General features: G+C 39.1%; 1 protein-coding gene across 3 annotated transcripts in view; it reads left to right on the top strand.

Annotated features, from left to right (window-relative positions):
- Window positions 1–18,130, top strand: part of UHRF2 (ubiquitin like with PHD and ring finger domains 2) — a 93,344-nt gene extending 75,214 nt beyond the window's left edge. For 2 of the 3 annotated variants that reach the window (XM_003407351.4, XM_023545270.2), the window contains 7 exons: window positions 3,010–3,116; window positions 6,393–6,555; window positions 7,231–7,371; window positions 9,042–9,138; window positions 9,443–9,600; window positions 12,664–12,762; window positions 14,522–18,130. In XM_003407351.4, coding sequence (XP_003407399.1) covers window positions 3,010–3,116; window positions 6,393–6,555; window positions 7,231–7,371; window positions 9,042–9,138; window positions 9,443–9,600; window positions 12,664–12,762; window positions 14,522–14,668 — 912 coding nt within the window. In that variant the 3' untranslated portion in view covers window positions 14,669–18,130. Of the gene's footprint in view, window positions 1–3,009; window positions 3,117–6,392; window positions 6,556–7,230; window positions 7,372–8,982; window positions 9,139–9,442; window positions 9,601–12,663; window positions 12,763–14,521 lie in introns of those variants that run through there. The other variant, XR_010322863.1, reaches the window with a different exon arrangement.
- Window positions 18,131–23,445: the final 5,315 nt, after the last annotated feature.

The following is a 23,445-nucleotide window of genomic DNA, read 5'->3' as shown; positions in this document are numbered from 1 at the left end:
GTGGCATGCAGACCCCAAATTCTCGTAAAAAAACCAGACTTAATGGTTGGACTGGGACTGGAGGGACCCTGGAGTTCATGGTCCCTAGACCATGTTAGCCCAAGACAGGAGCCATTCCCAAAGCTAACTCTTGAGACGGATTGGTCTGGAATAGGGGATGGAAAATGATACTGGTAAAGAATGAACTTCTTGGATCAAGTGGACACATGAGACTATGTTGGCATCTCTTGTCTGGAGGGGAGATGAGAGGCCAGAGGGGGCCAGGAGCTAACCGAATGGACATGAGTAGAGAGCGTGGAGGGAAGAACTGTGCTGTCTCGTTGAAGGGAGAGCAATTAGGAGTGTATGGCAAGGTGTTTGTAAATTTTTATATGAGAGACTGGCCTGATTTGTAAACTTTCACTTAAAGCATAATAAAAATTTTTTAAAAACCTATGAAACAGCTCTACTCTGCACACATGTGGTCTCTGTGAGTCGGCATCGATTCGACAGCAGTGTTTTACCTGGTAAGGGGTACTATGAGGGAGAAGCTGGCAAAAATTGAGGCTGTGTTGTAGACAGTCTTGAATGTTAAGCTAAGAAAATAATACTTTGGGGTGGTCGGGGTTGCTAAAGGCTTCTGGGAAAAGTTTAAGGATCTTAGTTGTGCTTTAAAACGATTTATCTGGTAGTCTTTAGGAGAGGCTAAGGAGAACACTTACGAGCTCAGCTGCTAACCAAAAGGTCGGCAGTTAGAATCCACCAGCCATTTCTTGGAAACCCTATGGGGCAGTTCTGCTCTGTCTTACAGGGTTGCTATGAGTTGGAATCGACACAACAACAACGAGTTTGGCTTTTTTTGGAGGAGAACACTGGGGTGAAGTTCTTCTAATCTTTCAAGTACTAAGTACCTGTTAAGGGTGATGGCAGGAACGGGAGCATTCAGCTTACTGCTTTAGCACCTTGGGAGAAGAATACCCAGACCCAGAAGAATAGAGATTAGGAAATACATGGGAATTGAGTAACTCAGAGGCAAACCTGTGGTCCCGGTGTAGACAGAGCATCTTTACACCCACTCGTCCAAGGTAGCAGCTTTGCTCAGGCTGCTGCCTCACAGGGACTCAGCTTAGTGGATCACAGACTAGAAAATGCAACTGGTTGAGGTTGATCATTTTTCCATAGGAAAAACTGAGTGAGTCTGAAATAATATTGGCCAAGCTCTGATAATCTGGCAATTCTTTACTTCCCTATTGATAATTTACAATTTTTGTTGGTTTAAAGGTTGAACTACAGATGAGTTAATGATACAGAATTTTAATCATGTTTACTTGGTTATTTGCAGCTTAAAGAATAGTCAGATGTTTTTTCTGTTTTGAACACTATTTAGATTAGGTTGCCCCCATTGTGGTCTCCTACTCCCCACCACTTTCTCTTCTCAGCACTACCAAAATGATGACTTTAAAAGTTGGCATGTTATGAATGTGGTATTATGAAGGCACTCCAGATGCCATTTGGAAAACTGTTTTTGATGAATTTAGGAAATATTCTGGATGTTCTAGATCTGTTTCTGTATTAGCATTCCTCCAAATGGAGTATACATTAAAGATGAGATTCTTTCATGCCTTATTCTTTAAAATATAAATGTTAGTGTGGCACTAATTTTATTGGATCAATAAAAAGTGGACTCTAGAGCTTTTTAGACCCCAAAAACACTTTTAAAACGATGGACTTTTAGTTATGGCTTCTAATAGAAAGGAAAATAAAATGCTAGTAATTGACCTTTATAATAAGCAGTTATTTAGTAGAAAAAACTTTGTCATCTTAAGGTAAGACTGAACAGGTGAAAATGATCTTGCACTAAAGAATAATAACTATTTAAAAAAAAATTTTTTTTTTTTAGTTAATAGAATTAATTTGTGTACTGATAGTTTCTTTTCTATTTCTGTTTATTTTGAATACTGAATGAGGTGGAGACTTAGGAATATCCTTATAAATGTGTAGATATCATGAAATAGTTCAGCATGTTTTTTTCAGATAGACACTTCATACTGTTTTCAGTTTTCAAATTCTTTTCCAAACTTTTTTTTTAATAACATTTTACTGAGTTTTTGGTGAAAGTTTACACAGCAAGTTAGGTTCCCATTCGACAACTTCCACAAAAATTGTTCAGTGACATTAGTTACATTTATCACAATGCATGAACATTCTCTTTGTGTTCTGTTTGTTCCATTTCCAGTACTCTGGTTTCCCTGCCTCCTTATCTTCTCATCTTTGCTTTTGAGTAATCATTGTCGTTTTGGTCTCATACAGATGATTTTTAAGTAAAGCAGCAATCTTACGGTTAGTATCATCTATTTTGTGTGCCATTCTGCTATTTCGCTAAAAGGTGACCTCAGGGAAGGCTCAGTTCTAGGTTTAAAGAGCGTCTCAGGGTGATAGTCTCAGGGAGTCCCTCTGTTCTCTCCTGTTTTCATGGTAGGTGATTATTCTACCTGATGGTAAATGAGTAAACCCTTGGAATGGCAAATATAGGGAAAGTAACAAGGTGTTAGAAGTTTAATATGAGGTTTTTAGGTAAACTTGCTTTATAAAACGTACTTAATGTCAACTTCAGAATTTGAGAGTTAGCAGCAAATGGATATGGTGTCGACTGTGGTTGCCAATTCAGTTTTGGAATGTTTGTTAAAGAGCCTATAAACTAGTATTGTAACTTTTAATTAAATGAAGCATAATATTTTCAAGTCAGATGACCTGTTTTGTAGCATTGTGTAGATTTTTTGGCTACCCATGAGAATAGTCACGTCTGGAGTTGGAAACTATAAACTTCAAAATGGAAGCTTTGGATCAAGTAATGTAACTTGAAGGTATACGACACACAAGATTGCATTTGAATTTTGCCTTATCTTGGTAGGTACCTTCAGAGAACATGTCGACACTTAGTATCTTAAGCGAATGTTCTGACTCTGAAACAAGAACTGGAAAAACTATATTTGGGGCAGGTGTCTCAATGCAGAAAATCTTCTCCTGCAGGACCGAGGCGATGAATTCACATACACTGGGAGCGGTGGCAAGAACCTTGCGGGGAATAAAAGGATTGGTGCACCGTCGGCAGATCAAACACTGACAAACATGAACAGGTAGTCCCCACCAGGGTTTCCTCTTCATTATTAGAGTTGGTAAATAAGCTTAAGACTTTTAGGATTTGGGCTTTGCATACAAATTTGATTATAGGACTATAATTTGTAACTTAAACTGCAGGGGAGAGTCTTAAATTGGCAGTTAAAAGGATCTAAAATTAAAATCCCATAACCCAATTATATAATTGTTTAGAAGCATCCTAACTTATTTCTTCATATGATTATTTTTAAAATGGCATAATTCCCAGTCTTACTTAACATATCGACACCTTTAAAGGAAAGGTGCATTGGAAAACACGTTGACACCTTTAAAGGAAAGGTGCATTGGAAAACACGTTGACACCTTTAAAGGAAAGGTGAATTGGAAAACACGTTGACACCTTTAAAGCAGAGAAGCATTATACTTTACTAAATGAAATTGAGCAGAAGGTGGCTTATCTGTTCCATGTTAGGTCAAAGTTAAAGTGACATTCTACTCAACACACATTTATCATTGTCAAAGTGACAAGCTTCTTTTTAGAGGAGACTCACTGCTGTGAAATAGGGTTATGTACATAAGGGAGATAACCAGATAATTTAATCAGATCAGCACTCAGGTGCTTTTAGGATTTATCCTAATAAGATGTCTTTTCAGTGTTATAAAAGATAGTGTTCACTGGCTTACAGAAGTGACCTTTTCTAAGTGCCCTTAAGGCATTACAAAGACCACCTTGTACTGGCCTTTATTCTATAGAAATAATGATATTACAGCTTCTGTGGGAACAGAAAATTTGATAACTTTGAAATGTTTTATTTCATAAATGCATGCTAATAGCAATATTAATATTCAGTAACCCAAACCATCAGATAGCAACTGCCACATTATAACTTACCATACTGATAGCTTTTTTATCATTTTGTAAAGTTGAAATTTTTTTCATTCTGTTTTTAAGGACATTTTGTGGATTGATTAAGTGACACTCAGCCACTTTCTTGAGTCTAAATCACTTGGCTTTAAGTAGTGTTCCCTTAATTTCTGATTACTGTGTAAAATAAAAAATGATTTCAGTATGTTTTCAAGGCTTTATTGCGTATCAGGTTACATAGAATCTCTGTTTTCATGTCTTCCTTCTGTATTATTTCTGACAGTAGGATTATTTTACTGACCCAGCAGAGGAGACAGGTCAGGTTTGCTGGTGAAAACATTCCTAAGGCAGGAGTGGGTCCCTTAATATTCTTTTTTAGCAAGAGCAAGCTAGAAACCTCCAGCTTTTCTGGAGGAATGATCTTAAAAGGAGTTAGAAATATTTTGATGTGGTTCTGTCAATGAAAGTGTATCTTGAAATTGCAAAAGGGCTTTTTCAAGTTGTTAAATCTGAAAACTATATTTTTCTTTAATTATAATAGATTTCTTTGCTTGAATGAAACGTCTTTCGTCAAGAACCCACACTTGTAATGTCCATGGTAGATTGAAGTTTTTGAACAATCTGATAATAAAGAATGCTCCATTGACCATATGTTACAGTCGTTTTAGAAAATTAATTGGCAAGCAGTGAAAATGCGATTAAAGGAAAGATAGTGAAAAGCAGATATTAACTCAAAACAATTTAGAATTTACTTATCAAAGAGACTTTAACACCCAGGCAGTTAATTTATACATTAAGCTGCAAATATGTCCTGTGATCATCAGATCCCTTGAGCAGAGGTACCTATATGTCTTATAAACATGAAAACTGAGGTGAAGGCCCTTAGTTCTGACCGATAGTGTATTATTTCCATTTTTAGTGTATGGTCCAATTCATTTTTGCTTCTCGGCTAAGAGGTAGTTTGACGCCTGCTTCTTGCTTCTGAGAAAATCTATGCCTATTTCTTCCCACCTCTCCTACTTTAAGAAACGGAAGAGGGCAGCAAGGTAACCTGGCCAGCCCTGCTTAGGGAAGTTAGAAGCACCCAGTTGGCTGAGCTGCAGAGAGAGTAATAGAAGAGCTTTGTTGCTGTTTTGCCTAGTTTCATCCGCTTGGATTCCTTTCAAATACCTGAACAGCCTCCGTCCTTATCTGAAGCCAGAAGTGAGTTGACACTGTGCCAGCATGTGGTAGGAGTCATTATGACTGAAGGTATCTGTGAGCACAAAGCGGTTCACCCAGTGAAGTGAAGGTAGTAAGATAGCTTGGTAAGCTTTAACTCCTTGACCACAGCTATGAAAGTTATTATTAAAAATGAAACATGTTCTTAAGCTCATTTACTTAAAAAATACAGCTATGGTCAAGAGATTTCTTTTCAGTAGGTTAGTCATAGTCTTACGGCCTGTTTTTTTATTTGAGCCTGCATAAAAAGAAGTATACCTTGAAAAGGTATTTTGTACCATATCTGATTTCATAGATTGGGTATACTTTTTTTTTTTTCTTTAGCCTTAATGTGTTCTCTATGTTTTCTTTTCACATAAATTAGGAAGTAGGTGGCTTAGAAGAAAAATGCTAATTTAAGCAGATCCTAGTTTCTTTGGTAGGCATAAATTCTCCCAAGAAAGGTCTTCTAACATCTAACAACCTTGCTGATTAATTACGAGTAGGTGAGTGCCCGTACAGGGAAGTTTCAGCCAAGTCAGAGTCAAGTGTTTCTTCTTGTCCTTATGTCACCAATAAACTGTAGCGATCTCAAGTTGTCAAAAATCTCTATTGTCTTATTGTCACAGTTTGGCACAGGCATTTGGATGCTTCGTTTTTATTTAAATTTCTCTTTTGCTGGAGGCTTTTAAAGGATATTCTCATATTAAACTTGTTCTTGATAATCTTCTAAATTTTAAGGAATCTTTGTTGTCTGGAATGTGGAAAGTAGACCTACAAAGGTCATTTGCACCTTGCTGACAAATTTATTTTTCTGGATATCTTTCTACATTATTCCAGCAATTTACCTTACGTCTTTCAAAAATAACTTATTAAAACAGTCACTTGCTTTAGTTTTCCAACGTTCTTCCTCCCCTCAAGAAACGTTATTTAAAGAAAATTCCGTGTATTTCTAGTTGTTTTCTATTATACGTGGCACAGATGTTGTTACTTTCAGAAGAACCCTACAGGCTATCTGAGAACCAACCCCTGGCTTGGGGGTGACACCAGAAAACTGATTTGTCTTCTCTGCTGGTGGGGGAAAGCATAATCCTATTATCTGGAATAATATGGGAAGAATCATAGAATCAACCATCAGGTAAGGCATAATTCACCTTTTAATTGAGCTAATGATTCGATTATATACTTGAAGAAAGATTACTTGGTATAAAGACTTTGTTTTATTTTTTAGGGCATTGGCCCTAAACTGCGATGCTCCATTGGATGATAAAATTGGAGCAGAGTCTCGGAATTGGAGAGCTGGTAAGCCAGTCAGAGTGATACGCAGTTTTAAAGGGAGGAAGATCAGCAAATATGCTCCTGAAGAAGGCAACAGATATGATGGCATTTATAAGGTGCTCTATATGGCATGACATCTTGTTAGTCGTTCTTCCCGGGCTTTCACGTCAGGTTGCCACAGGGAACTACTGGGGTGGGAAGGCGGAAACACTAGGCCATCTCGGTTGGTATTTCTTTTTCTGGAAATGTCAGAGATGCACAGAGTGAGCTCAGAACTTTGGTACTTTTCTTTTTCGGCTAATATGAAGTCCCTAAGGGCTGGATTATATTTTGGGGCAAGATTTTTACACGTATAGATTTTCTGTGATGAAACCATTTCAGCAACTTGCCATTACAGATGTGGATTCTTACATACCTTTTCAGAATGATTTGATTCTAATAGATTTTCAAATCAGAACACATTATAATTTTAAAAATAGGTTTATGTTGTTCATTTAAAAAACAGGGCCATCTATTACTATCATTTTATATACCTAGTATGCAAAATTCAATTAATGAGCATAACCTTGTTACTATATCAAATTAATAGCAATCTGTTTATGGGAACTATCTTAATAGGAAATATGGTTAAAACAATATTATACTGAATATTCTTGACTTACTCTCTTAAAGCAAAGCAAGTGTCTTAAAGTGATATTTAGTTATGGCACGTTTACTTAAACCACTTATGTGATGACATTATGAATAAGTCTAAACTTTAAGTCTCAAAGTAGTACTGACATACGATTTAGGTGGTGAAATACTGGCCAGAGATTTCATCAAGCCATGGATTCTTGGTTTGGCGCTATCTTTTAAGAAGAGATGATGTTGAACCTGCTCCTTGGACCTCAGAAGGAATAGAACGGTCGAGGAGATTGTGTCTGCGTTTACAGGTTAGATTACATTTGTCTAGTCCACTTGTGTGTTCATAAAAATGTATACCTCTGTACTGCCTATGTGCCTTAACACTAGATATAATCCACAGCAGTTGATGCATATAGACAGTAAGGGTGATGAAGGAGACCATGCAAGTGTGTGGAAGGAAAAGGAGTAAACAGTAAAGAGGTGGCATCCTAGGCATCAGACTTCCCTAGGACCTAGGGCTGTGCTTAAGAAGAGCTGGTTTTATAAATGAAAAGTAAAATATTTCCACTTCCATTTGGAGATGACAAAGTGTGAGGAAAGGGGATGAATAAATTTCAGGTTAGGAGATCTTGAGAAGAGACGTTTATCCTGGGGCACAGGGGGTGTATCTCTGGTAGAGGGAGGAAGGGGTGGCTTATAAGAGTGGCCTGCCTTCTACCCTTCTCACTTTTCCTCACCCCTTTACTCTTTCCCGCTCAAAGCTTCTTCCCTGCTGTGTCACCACCTCTAGTGCTTTGCCCTTTTTCCCCCTTGCCCATGCTCAGCTGTTGGCCCATATAAGACGTCGTTGATTTGTGTCCATAGCAGGTGGCGTGGCAGCATTCCCCTTTCACTGCCTGCACATCCTAGACTTTCCCTGACACTGCCCTCAGAGCATGGTTGGAGCCCATTCCCGCCATTCCCCATGGCTGCGCTTCCCATACAGACCTCCTGCTCTGTCATTCCCCAGGCTTTGCCCACACTGCATGTGTAGGGCCTGCTTGTGGGCATGTGTCTGGCCACCCTGGCAGGTGAGTGTGTGTCTACCAGTGCAGGTCTGTTTCTGTTTTCTTTTTAAACACGTAGAGCTGATTGTTTCAATGAGACTCATCAGCTGCTAAAATACTACTAAAAGATCGCTTAAAAAAAGTATTAAATCCATTTTCAAAAGATTTTTCAGATGCCACAGTTCAGCAGAGCATTATTCTAGATAGATTAAATTTGAAACTATGAGCAGAAGCATATAGGCCAATCTATTATGATGAGTTTAGTATGACTGATGAGGCCTGAAGTATGTTGAGCTTTAGATACGAGCGTTATCACAAGGCATGCCAAAAAAACAAAAAAAACAGGTAGCCACTAAAACGTAAGAGGTAGACTTTTATTTTCTAAAGTCTAGCCCTTAGCTGGTAGAGAATTCGGCAATTTAGTGGCTTTAGGTCTCCTCAATGCTTTTCCCCCCTAACTTTGAGAGAGGAAGAATTTGCCCCTATGTTTTGTATTAGCCTGACCCCACAATTTAGTATAAACCCATCTATTTGATTACCATCAATTGTGCTCTGTGATTGATCTTCACTGACCTTCAGATCTAGGTTCTCCTTTCCATTTCCTCCTCAAACTTTCCAAGCCATGTATAGTCACAGCTCCTGAAGAGTTTACCTTTGATCTCTTAGATCTGAGACTGTGAGATCTGAAAAGATCACTGTGTTAGAAAATGGGACATCTCAGAATCAAAGTATGGGTTTTTACACTGAATTTGTAATTTTAATAGTCTTCTGTCCTGTGAATTCTTTGTTCTTTAAATGTCTGTTTCCTTTATATAGTCTTTCAGTTTGGGGAAAAGCATGGACGACTCTCCTTTCTTTAAAATTTCTCATCAGGATCTAAGACCCTCCTCCTCTGTGAAGCTTAAATCTACATTGTACTTTTCCCCCATCAGTATCCAGCAGGCTATCCTTCAGATAAGGAGGGGAAGAAGACGAAAGGGCAGTCAAAGAAGCAGACCAGTGAAACCTCAAAAAGGCCTAATTCAGACGGTAGGTAATGACTGCAGAGGAGAAATCCTCATAATGGAGTTTCTAAGAAAGAATTGAGAGACTCATGAGAAATTAAAAGCCAAGTGAATGTGGGGTTTTTTTGTGGGGGAAGTGAATGGGTCTTTTTCTTATATTTTGATAGTAACAGCCGCAAATAGAGTATCCTAAAATCTGGGGTAGGTAGATGTTGCCTTATGTGGGTTATCTTCCTAGTAAACATTACTGGTGCTAGCTAACACTTTTGCTTCACAGTTCTGCTTAGAAGCACTTGTAAGTCTGCTGATATATTTTTGAATAAATCTAGATGAGTGTCCAAGTGCCTCCAAAATGGTCAAAACATCAGATTCAGCAGAAGCAGTTGAGGCTTTCCAGCTAACCCCTCAACAGCAGCATCTAATCCGAGAAGATCGCCACAACCAGAAGCTGTGGGACGAAGTGCTTGCGTCTCTTGTGGAAGGACCAGTATGTAAAGATTGTTCTTTAAGTGATGTTCTGTGTTTTGACATATGATGAATAATTTCTTCATGAAGTGTGGTTTTCATAAATCAGTCAAAATGTGACCCTTTTATCCAGTCTTCTTATTCTTTCAGAAATGTCTGAGGCAATACTTGAACACTTTCAGATTGATTTTAGGTCTTCTAGATGTTGGTTTTTGACTTCCCAATGCCTAATACCTAAGTATGTTGAGGAACTCTTCATGAGAAAGATTTTCAGTTGTGGAACACACTCAACTTAATCTAAAATACATCAGAAGAGTTTTTGTTATACAGTAAAGCCTGCGAAAGCCAGACCCTGTGTAAGGTAGAAACCCATCAGAGAAGGAAAACTCAAATACAGTGAAACCTGTGATAGCTGGAACTTGACGGAACTGCCTTGTTTTTCTGGATCTCACAAGTTTTCCGTCTTTGACAGGGTGCAGTCTTAGCACTTTTCTGTCACTCTCTGTCAGTGGAAAATATTTGAGTTTGCTCTCTCTGATGGGTTTCCGCCTTACACGGTCCCGACTTTTGCAGATTTGACTTTATTTCCCACTAAAAAGAGCGATAGAAAAGTGGTAAGACTGTACTTCATCAAAGGCGGAAAACTTGCAAGATCTGGAAAGACAAGGGACTCCCGTCTAGTTCCGGCTCTCACAGGTTTCACTGTAGTTCACAATTACCTAATAGCATAAGTCTTAAGCAGTTCATGTGTATCTGCTCCACTTAGGGGTAAAATAAATCAGAGTTGATATATTTTAAGTATTTTACACGTTTTGAATTTCTTTCTGTCTTTTGATAAACATAAAATTTTGACGTGGAAACGAATCACAAAGTTAACTGATGTGTGGATTTTGTATTAAGCTCTGTTTTGCAAAAGAAGCTTTCTTTTCAAATCCCCAAAATTGGAGGTTTCAAATGTGAATTGTCTGTTTTTTGTCACTTGTTTATTGTGGCTCAAATTTTGCTTATAAATTTGAATCTTCTATTTCATTAGGTATTAACCCCTTGTCATATGAAATGCAGTCACTTTTCTGTGATACATAGCTATTGTGAGTGAGCTCTAGCAACTTCTCGTTGAATTCCGTCTTGTCACCTCTAAGTAATCTCTTCTTTCCCGTGGTTCCTTTATTTCTCACCTGGCATTAGCAAGAGTTTCCCAAATGTCTGAAATGAGGCTGAGGATATCTGTGTGAGCTTTCTGTCTAAAAAATGAGTGAACTCTACAGAGCGCCTATCCAGTGACGATCACGTTGCTTTTTGTTTGAGAGATATTCTTTCTTCATTATTATATTAAGGAAGAACCTCCTGATAGAATTTTTAAACTTTGAGATTTGGGTGAGTTTTATCAAATACTCTTTTGATTTATATTGGACTCACCATTTCCGTTAGCCTGTGGGTGTGACATGTTGAGTTATCCTCAGTAGAATGAGGCTTACATGGTTGGAAGACAGAAGGACAGTGATTTAGCTCTGTGACAGGTGTTACTTGCTTTTTAGCCAGGAGACTCAGGCATGACAATAACCAGACTCTGTTAGGTCAGTTAGAGCATGTAAGCTACAGCAAGCAGTTGTTATCATGGTCTAATTACTCTCTAGTTGGGGAGGATTCCATGGTAAGTTGATAACACAGGTGACTTCCAGGCGTGGCTGGGCAGGGGACAAGGTAGCAATATAGGTGCAGGAAAAAGTCACCTGAGTGAGCATAAAAGTTCTCGTCCCTGTGGGTGGTGTTGCGCTTGTGGCCGGTTCTTGCATGCCTGGGTCAGGTATCATTTCCTCACTTCCAGTGGTGGCTCTGGACATCGATGTGTTACTACCCTGGCAAGTTTCACGCACATTCTCTTTGGATAAGCCAAAAAATCAGGCGTTAGACACCGTGACTTTTAATTAAACAAGCACATATTTTCGATATGTATGTACGTTTGTATCCAAACTGACCCACAGCCCTGTCTACCTCTACAGTCTCTTCGCTTGCAACTGTCTCACACTCAGACTGCTGCGGCCCAGTGGTCTCTGTGCTGCTTAAACACACTCGCCTTGTCCCCTGCCCTAGGCCTTTAATGCACTGTCTCTCTGCCTGGAGTTCCCGCCCCTGCAGTGTCCACATGGCTCACTGCTTCAGATCCTTTAAGGTCTCTGCATTAATACTACACTCTACAGGGAGGACTTCTAGAACTACCCTTTCTAAAATAAAAGAAAAACCCATTGCTCTCAAGTCAATTTGGACTCCTGGCAACCCTAGCATTATAGTGTAGAACTGCTCAATAGAGTTTTCTTGACTGTAATCTTTATAGAAGCAGATCACCAGGCCTGTCTTCCATGGCACCACTGGGTGGGTTCTAGCTGCCAACCTTTAGATTAGTACTGTAGCACAGACTGTTTGTACCACTCAGGGACTGTTCTAAAATAGGTATTCTTTATTGCTTTAATTTGCTTTGTTTTCCTCATAGTTATTACTGTCTAAAATCGATGCATTTTTTTAGTTTGCTCTCCTATAGGAATATAAACTCCTTTCTATTACCACGGTGTAAATGAATCCCTAGCACATAGTAGGAACTCAAAATTCCCATATTACGTATACCCACGTTACAGGCACCATGGGGGCCCTCACTGGGAGAACAGTAGTATGTTAGAGAGAAGGTGCCTGGTATAAAGGTTTGGGTTTTTTTCACATCTCCCCCTAAGTGGTATATTCTTTTCATGTGTTATGTAATACTTCGTTTATAATTCACTTGACTTTCTAATTCATGTTCATAAAGAAGTATCAGGAAACCTTTCGAAATGAGATCTTTGATTTTTTTTTTACTTGAAATTCTTGACTATTCTACCTTTTCTGTGAACACAGAGAACAAACATAAATTGCACCCCCCTGCTACGGAAAACAAGTGAACTGAATGGAGGATTGTCCTTGTGACTATTGTCATTACTTGATTTTTTTTCTTAGTAGAAACATACTAAATGTGACTGAAGACCTTTTATCACTTAGAATTTTATTAGTATATTTTGAAATACAACCCTTTTTTTCTTCCCCTTGGGTACCATTCTAGAATTTTCTGAAAAAATTGGAACAATCTTTTATGTGTGTCTGCTGCCAGGAGCTAGTTTACCAGCCTGTGACAACAGAGTGCCTCCACAACGTCTGTAAAGTAAGTACACTTCCTTTCTTACTATCCCTTGATGTGCCAGAAGGCTCACTAACCTCGAAACCCGCTTTTAGCATGTGAAGTGCAAGCAGTCCCTGGGTTACGAACAAGATCCGTTCCTAACTGTGCCTTTAAGTCTAATTTGTAGATTGGTAACAGGTGCATACAGCTCTTGTTTAGCCTTACTTTTAGTGCAGGAAACCCTGGTGGCTGTAGTGGCTCAGTGCTATAGCCGGTAACCAAAAAGTCGGCTATTCAAATCCACCATGTGCTCCTTGTAAACTCTATGGGGCAGTTAGTTGACAGCCATGGGTTTGGTTTGGTTTTTGGTTTAGTGCAAGAAAAGACTTGAAGGCTTTTCAATGATTTAAAAGCTGCACTTGCAGCAAGTGAACGTGATTGCGATGAAGAATTTGTTGTGAGTAGGGGTTGATGCAGTCCTTTCAAAGTGAGGGCAGATTTACAGAACGTTAAAGGGCAAGTAGGAGGGGGACGTTCATAACCCGGGACTACCTGTACAGTAAAGCCTGCAAAGCCGGGACCTGTGTAAGGTAGAAACCTATCAGAGAAGGAAAACTCAAATATTTTCCACTAACACAAGTGATAGAAAAGTGTTAAGACTGTGCTCTGTCAAAGGCAGAAGACTTGCAAAACCCAGAAAAACAAGGCAGTCCCGTCAATTTCTGGCTCTCATAGGCATTGCTGTATTTTCCACGAAGTAGGATAGTTATGAAACTTTGCTAGTTAAGGCATTTGATTACATCTTGGTGGTAAGTGCATGTTTTATTTTGATAGTAATAGTGATTCAAATATTTATAGTTTGAAGTATTCTGTCATGTTAAGAGTTATTGAGGAGGGCTTCTATGTTACAGCTCATGTATGTTTTGTATGTTATAGCTCAAACTGGAATGGTTCCATGCACTCAATAAAGAATCTGGAGCAGAGTCTAGCTGGCAGCAAGCCCAGATGAACTGAGTATTGTGTTATCATGTGAAGTGAAAGGAAAACTTGAGCTTTAATCAAATCAAGGCTAGACTCTGGCTCTGCTCTTTGGTGGCTGTGTGCCCTGATCTAACTTCTGAATGTTTGTTTCTTTTGAAAAATGGGATCAAACCTTCCACATATGTGATTGCACGTTAAGTAATTTGTTAAAATACATCACATAGTTCTAGTCATTCCACTTGAATAAATTTTAAAGTAACAGGGAATCCTGTGTTTTCTTTTTCTTTAGTCATCTAAAGAAAAGCCCAGCTCTTAACTGTCTTTTAAATATCAAAAAGTAGTTTCTGCCAGTAACAGCTAGTTTCAGTGAGTAAAAAGTCAAAGCCTCAGCCCTAGTTGATACCGAAGTTATGAGTTATTTTGCACCTACCTCAGGACAGAAAAGATTGATGGGGATTTTAAAAGTCATTGAGTAGTCATCTACCAGGAAGTCATGGATTAAAATCCAACCTAAAGAGGGAAGCCAAGTAGGAACCGTACATAATCCCTAACACCCTCCTTTTACTGGAGGAGGACACTGAAGCACAGAAATGTTTAGTCCTCACCGACGTCTCCTGGTGTGCCAGGGGAGGTGCCGCAGTCTTGACTGTAGCCTGGTTTCCATAGTGTGAGTTGAGGCCTTTCTAGTCGTTCACCCATGTATTGCTTTTGTTACCAAACATGGAGTTTCCAGTTCCTGTTTCAAAGCATAACTTGTTGAGTATCTTTCTACATGCTTTCCCCTCAGATGAAACTGTGTTTTGTTTTGGTTCTGCCTTAGGATTGCTTACAGCGCTCCTTTAAGGCACAAGTTTTCTCCTGCCCTGCTTGCAGACATGACCTTGGCCAGAACTACATCATGACTCCCAATGAGAACCTGCAGACTCTACTTGACCTTTTCTTCCCTGGCTACAGCAAAGGACGATGATCTGTCCGCTTCTACCGTCTTGTTCCTGGTGGCTTTTTGGACAATAAAGAGAATCTAAAGTGGGTGGGGAGGGTGGAAGCGATGGAGGACCCTATTTCTCTCGTTCTGAAGCAGCTAATCCTCTTTCCCACATAGCCATCATCTTGTGTGTGTAGTAAGAGGCCCAGTTCTCAACCGTCTTTTAAATCTCAAAAGGTAGTTCCTGCCAGTAACAACTAGTTTCAATGAGTAAAAAGTCAAAGCCTCAGCCCTAGTTGATATCCAAGTTATGATTTATTTTGCAACTACCTCAGGACAGAAAAGATTTATGGGGATTTTAAAAATCATTGAATAATTAGTCAAATGAAATTTTAGCTACTCACTGCCTCCCAGATATTAGTTGTGCCTGGCTCATGGAATCTGATTACGGAAGAGGAAGTGGCACTTGACGGCTGGCATGACGCAGCCTGCCTCTGTGCTGGGCATCACCGTGTTTCAGTGTCTCTCCTTCCATTGCAATGTGCGTTTCGCAAGGACAGCTTCATTTTTCAGCCTATTTTGTGAGCTCCGTTGTGCTTTTTTCTGGTGTTCCATGCAAGTTGACTACTAATGACTAATGAGAATACGGATGCATTGTTGCTGCATTAGGGTAATGTGGTGTCGTTTTGCACTTAAAAGAGGTATTTCCATGCTCTAGTTGTAAATGCTCTTGTGAGAAGAGGCGTGGAGCTAAACCAGCTGCGGGTGAGTCTCACCAGGGGTTTTACATCTGCAGAGCATTGAGGGCAGTGCCGACCTTCCGGAGGATTGAAATTGCTTCATACTGTGACCCTACATTTTATATTCACTATCTTCCCTAAAGTATACCTTAATAAATATTTTATGACCAGAAAAACAGCTCATTTTGTTCACTTTTTTACATTTGTCGGGCTTATATTATGGGTTTTTAAGAATCAGTTATTTCCAGAGTTTGCTCATTGGATGTTTTTATTGAGACAGACATTTTTGCATAATTTTTTTACTTCCAATTTTGGTAATGAGAACTAGAATGAAAGCTTAAGTTTTGGCTAAGGACAGATTTCATCCTGGGTGTGATTCTTTTAAGTTTTACTAAATGAGATTACTTTTCACAGGGAAGAACCTACTACTGACTGTTCTGTTATCTATAACGTCAATCTTATGTTCCATTTTAGCATCATCAGTGCTACTTTTTTATTTAACAGAGACGAGAATAAACATTGCTATATTCTCTAAAACTATATTGCCATATTTTCTGATGGAGTCAGTCTTCCTGCCCCTTAATGCAGATCCATTCACACACACACACACACAATATGGCCAGCATCTATATTTTCTTTCTGCTAGTCACTGGTACATTTTCGTGTGTATTGATTTAATCCTACTCAGAGCCCTCAGAGGCAGGTACTTTATCCCCATCTTATGGATAGACATCAGTGGCACAGAAAGCTGACTTCACTCCCCAGAGATCAGACACCGGGCAAGTACAGAGATGTCTGTAGACCTAGGCAGCCCAACTCCCGAACCACTGGTCTGTACTTCCGTGTGCTATACAGCACAGAATTCTGTTGTGACACTTTGGCTAACAGAAAAGGGCCCCAACTCTATACTTAAAGCTTTGGGTTTCAGTGTAGAAACATACACCAGACTTGTTTCAGTGCTTTTCCTGCATTCAATTAAACTCAAAATCAGGTTCTGGGAAACACCAGGAGCACAGTGAATAGAGCCATTTTTCATGTAGGGCTAGTGATACAGACCCTGGGATTGCTTTTATTTTGAAGAATCATCTAAATAGGACCTTCTTAGATGGAAGGTAGTTAAATTGCCTCATCCAGCACTGTACTCCCATCAGCTGTGGCAACGTCTCTGCAGGAACGGTGGGGAATACCTCCCAGGTTCAACTACTTTACCGGGTATAATTCAACCTCTTTTATTAGCAAGCTAACTGATTCCCACAGTTAAAGACTATGGATTGTCTTAACTTTGCTATAACATGGTAGAGACTCGGAAAGAAGGCTGACTATAGTTTAGCATGTTCACAGAGTGTCAAGAATGGCCCAAAGCTAAGCAATTTTATGTTGCTATGGAGTTTTTTTTTTTTAAAAAGACCTCAAATTTTTTACAGAAATATTTTGGTTTGTATTTCTAAAAGATAAGGACTTTCAGAAAACATAACCACAATGCCATTGTCACACGTTAAAAAAAAAAGTGACAGTAATTTCTTTATATCAGATATCTAGTAAATGTTCAAATTTCCTTTGTCTCAAATGTCCTCAATGGTATTTTATTTGTAGTTGGTTTGTTTGAATCAGGATCCAAATAAGGACTTCACATTGTGATTAGTTGATATCTCTTAAGAATCTTTCAATCTGTATATATCCCTCCACCTGTTTTTTTTCCAACTATTGCAATTTGTGTGTTGAAATTGGGTTGTTCTGTATGGTTTCTGACAGTAGATTTTGCTGATTGTAACATTGTGGTGTAGTTCAACATGTTTCTGTTTATTTTCTGTGAACCGATAGTTAAAATTAAAGCATGACCACATTCAGGTTTGATTTTTTTTTCCCAAGACTTTTTCACAGGTAGTGTGGTTGTCCTTCAGGAGGCACGTAGTATCTGATCGTCTCTTAGGCTTAGGTTTGAAAGATGAGCTTTTCATTGGATTCTATTACACTTAGTAGGTACAGTGATTACTATTAAGTACTCAACCATTTTCATGGGCGTAGATTTTTTTTTTCTCAATAAAAGTGAAGATCAGATACCACTTTATGTCTTCTAATTAGGATAGGCAGGATCTCTACTCCTAGAACTCAATTTCTAAGTAGTATGGTTGATTCAACAAACATGTGCATGCTAGTAACACCTGTACACTTAAAAGCTTTGGGTTTCAGTATAGATTCTACTTATGAGAACCAGGTAGAGATCTGCTCTGACTTGACCTCCATCTGCTTTTTCTCACTTTGCCCATTAGAGCCCAAACCTTTCCTCACTCTTCTTCTGGACACTTAGAAAGACAGCAAAGCTCATGACTGTCTATGCAACTTGAGGGAGTTGAGCCTGATGGCCCGTTTACCACCAGCTTACTTTGGAAAGTGTTATCCTTGCTTACCCACAACCAGGCCTTCACAGTTCCTGAAGGAACTGATAATTTATTAACCTGGATAAATAAGATCCTACACAGAAGGAAAAAAAAATTATTAAACACCAGTCTCTGGATACAAGAAATCAAGAGCTAGCTAGAGGAATAGAGCAGGCCAAATGACTGCTATTGAAAACGGTGAATGAAAGAATAAGAAGAATTTTTAAAACTCTGTCCTCAAGAATGAAATTGTATTGCATTGATAGAATAAGTACAAGCTGCTATGGAAGAGGAGTGATTTGAGATTAAAATTCTTGGAACTAAATGTGATTGTTAAAAAAAAAAAAAAAATGCAACAGACAAAACAGAATGGACACTGCCAAAACTTGAATGTATCGATGAGTAATCCGTTAATATGGATATGCCACAATTTGTTTATCCATTCGTCTGCTGATGGATATTTCAGGTGTTGCCAGGTTTTTGCTATTATGAATAAAGCTGCTGTGAACCTTTGTGTGTAAATCTTTGGAAAACAGTTTGGCGGTTTCCTATAAAATTAAATACTTAACATAAAATCCATCAATTTCACTCGTAGTTATTTACTCAAGAAAAATGAAGACATATATCCAAAGTAGGTTATGCTATCTTACATTCTTCTCAGCTGTGTTATGAAAGTTCTGACTGTCCCACATTCTCATCAACACTTCCTCACCAACACTTGGTATTGTCAATCCTTTTAATCTTAACTGTTCCCTAGGATATGTAGTTCCTGTAGGAGGCAAGTGTGTGTTGAATATTTGGTGACCAGAAAAGTGGACCATGGTAGTCATTTGTACCGTTCACCAAGTATTTCTGGCTCTCAGTGCATGTGTTAAGACTGTACTTAGCAGACTCCTGCGGTTGGGTAAGTTGCGGCCAGTGGGTCAGTTGGCTGTGAGCGGAAATGCTGTGTCACATCTGGCCAGAGCACTTAATTTGCCCTCCTTAGTTTTTCTTTCATGGAGACCAGTGGCATTCCAGATGGGAACTCTTCCATCACCCTAGGTCCCAGAGTAAGAACGATACAGAGCAGAGGCCCCAACCAACTTGCGGTGGACATGCAACGTGAGAAGTCAATCTTAAGTCTCTTGAGGTTTGGGGGTAGTTAACAACAGCATGACTGAGCTTATCCTGACTAATAGAATCACAATTCTAAATTCCTCAGCCTACCAGTCGATACAGAATTAAATTTGTTAATTGGTGTTTCAGGGCAATTTTGGGACTAGAACTTACACTGTTGATACTCCTGGTGTATAGTGCATATTTTAAATGACTTAATTACTTAATATCCAAGTCAGTTGGCTATGATCTGTTGATAAATTGCTTGATAGTGTGATAACCTCTAAGATGGCCCTCATGATCCTCACCTCCTGGTTTTCACACCCTGGTGAAATCCCCTCCCCTGGAGTGTGCACTGGACTTACTCTCTTGTAGTGAATAGAATACAGCAGAAGTAATGGATGAAACTTCAAAGATTAGGTTACAAAAATATTGTGGTATCCATTTTAGGTGCACTCTCGCTCACTAGAAACCCTAGTGTCGTAGTGGTCAAGCGCTACAGCTGCTAACCAAAAGGCTGGCAGTTCGAATTCACCAGGCGTTCCTTGGACACTCTGTGGGGCAGTTCTGCGTTGTCCTATAGGGTCGCGTATGAGTCAGTACCGACTCCATGGCAACAGGTTTGGTTTTGTGTTTCTCTTGCTCAGTACGAGAAGCCAGCTAATCTGTTGTGAGCTGCCCTGTGGAGGGGTCTGTGTGGCAATAAACTGAAGTCTCTGGCCAACAGCCAGTAAGGTCCTGAGACCTACAAAAACTATAGGAGCCACGAAATGTGTTCTCTCTTATTTGAGCCTTCAGAGGACTGTACCTCTTGAATGTAGCTTATGAGACACCAAGGGGAGCCACCCCTGGATTTCTGACCCACAGGAACCATGAGTTGAGGAATGGTGCTGTTTGGGGAAATTTGTTATACAGCAGTAGATGGCTGATATAAATAGGGTGACCCTATTTGCCAGCTTGCCCAGATCACCCTAATGATAAGACTGAGTTGATTCCTTCTGTGACCTATCCATGGGTTCCCTTTTACTTCTGAAATATTCTTTGTTTACCACAGCCAAGAATTTTTTAATTTGTTTATACCATTTTCTCCTTGAGAAAATATAGGCATTTTCAAAATGCTTTGGCAAGTCATAATAGATGAGAAATGACCCTAGTTGAGAGTACAGGATCCCATGGACATTTTGCATGGAAATCATCTATCTACAAGCAGCTTCTAACTAAATGTCTGCCAGATGCCAGAAGAAATTTTTGAGGTGCCCCTCACTTCCCATACACATCTACTCTTTGTTCTAATTGTCTGGAAGATTGTGAACTAGATTGCTCAAATACTTTAGAGTTAGAATTTACCTAGTTGGCGTCTGCTGGGAAATCACAGTAAAACTTACATGAGCTTTTGGGCTGAGAAGTCTCCACCACCAAAGTAGCTCTGCCACTCCCCCAAATGTAAGCTATATTTTATTTGGGTCACAGATAGTTAACAAAAAAATGTCCCTCAAAAATGTGTAATCTTACTAGATCCATAGGTCCTTATAATATACTTCAATTTTATAAAGTAGAACACACTTCATTCACCTAAAGTTTTTTAAACTTTTTATTTTGAAGTAATTGTAGACTCACAAGCAAAAATAACACAGAGAGTTCCTGTGTATTCTTACCCAGCTTCCCCTGATGATAACATCTTATATAACCATAGTTAAGTTATCTAAACCAGGATATTGGTATAATACTATTAACTAAATTACTTGGATTTCACCAATTTTTACATGAACTCGTTTTTGTATGTATGTATAGTTCTGTGCAATTTTATTACATGTATAGATTCATGTAACCATTCCACAATATAGATACATAACTGTTATATAAAAAACTCCCTTATGTTACCTGTTTATAGTTGCACTCTGCCCTGAACCCTAACTCCTGGTAACCACTGATCCATCTTATAATTGTGTCATTTCAAGAATGTGTAAATTTGCTGGGTTTAGAATTCTAGGTTGCCAGTTATTTTCAGCATCTTGTAAGTATTCCATTGTATTCTGGCATCTATTGTTGATGAAAAGTTGGGTAGGTGTTTTCTCTAAAAACTTTTGGGTTTTATTAAAATGTATCCAGGTATGGATTAGTTTTTATTTGCTCTGTTTGGGACTCAGTTTACTCCTTTAAAATGAAAATGCATGCCTTCAGTTCTAGGAAATTCTCATTCTCTTTTTAAAATATTGCTCCTTTCCTATTTTCTCTATCCTCTTCTCGACCTGCTAGAACTTTTCAGCTGACCACCCATACCTTAACATCTCTTACATTTCTAATTTCTCTATTCCCTCCATGCTATGTTCTAAGTGATTTCCTCATATCTTTCTTCCAGTTTATTAAATTGTCTCTTTAACTGTGTCTACTGTTTAAATCATCTAAATAATTTATTTCAAGAATCATTTTCTTCTAATTTTGTTTTCACCTTTATCTGCTCTTGGTTCATAATTTGTTCTTATTCATGGATTTTAGCTCTTCATTATCTCTTCGAGCATTCAAAACATACTTATTCAAAGTCTTTTTAATCTTTCTCCTATGTGTGGTTCCTTAAGTCTGAACTCTCCCTTTGTTGGTGCTTAGCGTTGAATTTCATTGTGCTTTATAAATTTGTATCTGTGAGCTCATCTTCCGCAGAAGTTTTCTTCTCAGAGGGTTTTGTTTATGCCATGATTGTAGGTACCATTTTGTCCCTATGGAGCAATTTTAGGTTGTTTCTGCTGCTGTAGGGTTTCCTGGTACTTATCCAGGTTTTGTGTTAATTTTGTTGTATGGGACTCCTCCATGTTGATAATATAAATTTGGCCTTTGCATTCCCATGCAGCCCAGCCAAGTGTTAGGTGACTTTGTTTCTACCATGACCTGGGATAGCTTGTTCCCTGTTCTGACCCTGGACTAGTAGATACCAATTTTTCAGTCCTCAGTGGAATAGGGCTCTCCAAGTTCTAAACAAGCCCCGTTTCTGCTCCTCTCCCTCTATTGGGAGTGGCGCCTCACTGTAACCTAACCCTTTCCTGACATCATCCCCCCAAGGGCACTGAAACCCCAGTTCTTAAGTCACATATCCAATGCACTCACCTCTTATGTTTTCACCCCCATCCCCACTGACATCCAGAGGTTTCCTTTTCCTCCTTTAGAACTTGTGCTCTTAAAAATGAGAAAAGGGGAGAGTCCACCAGCAAGTGACGTCTTTCGAGCAGGAATGGGAATGGTTCCCACACCTGTTTATTCTGCATCTCAGAAAATATGTGAGTGCTGTTAGGTATTTTTCATTCATTAGTTCACTTAATACACCCACCCTGTGAGGCAGCTGGCATTATCTCCATTTTACAGACAAGGAAGCAGTTTCAGGGAAATCAGTTTCTCCCCTCAGTCACGGCTAGTGGAGAGCTAGACTTTAAACCGAAGGCTGTGTGTTACTTTCCACTACTTTTTCAGCTTCACTATGGTTTGCTTATTTACTCCAGTGTTTACTTTTAATTTATATTATATCCTTTTGCCCTTTGAAAACTGGATTAAGACACTATTCCAGAGAGAACTGAATTTCATCTCAAAATGCTTGCTAATGATTGTTATTGCATAGCACATGTTTGTTTTCGAGACTCTTCTCCTTTTCATACTCTAAAAACCAGGGGCTCCATTCTTAATTGAACTCGTTTCTGGGAAATAATGAAGTTGTTCAAGGACTACATTGAGCCCACTTCAGTATGGCACCTTTATTCCATCTCTCCTCTCAAACCTGCCTCAGGCTCAGTAGATTAGACTTCCAGTTGATAGCGTGTCTTTGAATGGCAGACACTATCCCAGACTAACAGCTAACTTACTGACAAAATGCAAACATTGGGCTGCTAGCCCCCCACCCCCACCCCATCATGGCTGGCACTACATACTATAAACTCACTCCTTTGCTATTTGCAAGTTTATTTAACAGCCTACCCAACTGTCTCCTTCCATGGAAAGTATTTTCCTCATTGTCTCCTGGAATGCATTGGAAGGAGCTTCTTTTCACCAATAAAAACATTTAGTTCTTCGATTCCTGTGTAGTTCATGTTAGATAGAATGTCTTGAACACAAGCAAGTTATCTTTTTTTTTTTTAATTGTTGTTCCACCCTTTATGCCAGACGTTTAAGAAAGAATCTGTTTACATCTAGTTCTCCTTTGGCTCCTCCTGGCTGCAGCGAGTGGCAGCTTTGGATCAACTTCCCAGCAGCAGCACCACTGGGGAAAAGTCTGCATTTTTTTAGGATGACCGACATCACTCCTGGTGCCTTCGGAGTCCACCCTGTTTTCTGGGAGTTTACGACTTTGTTATTTAAAGAGCTTGTCTTCTGAGTCTTACCTAGTTTTTTCTCTTGTTCTTTCAAACGATCTTCAGAAGTGCATTTCTAGGAAATTAAGAATGGCACACCCAGAACTATCCAAAACTTTTACTAGTAAGATTAAAGTATGCAACCAACAGATCAAAAAACACTGAAATTGCTCTTGCATTAGTCCTGAAAAGCCCAGACCTCACAGAGCACCCAAGAGTTGTTTTCTTTCGTACAGGCCCATTAAAAAATAACGATTCATAGTTGATTTTTA

This window comes from Loxodonta africana, chromosome 9 (genome assembly GCF_030014295.1).
Source record: "Loxodonta africana isolate mLoxAfr1 chromosome 9, mLoxAfr1.hap2, whole genome shotgun sequence".
In the NCBI taxonomy this organism is placed as follows: Eukaryota; Metazoa; Chordata; class Mammalia; order Proboscidea; family Elephantidae; genus Loxodonta; species Loxodonta africana.
This window is presented reverse-complemented; position numbering and strand designations above follow the sequence as displayed.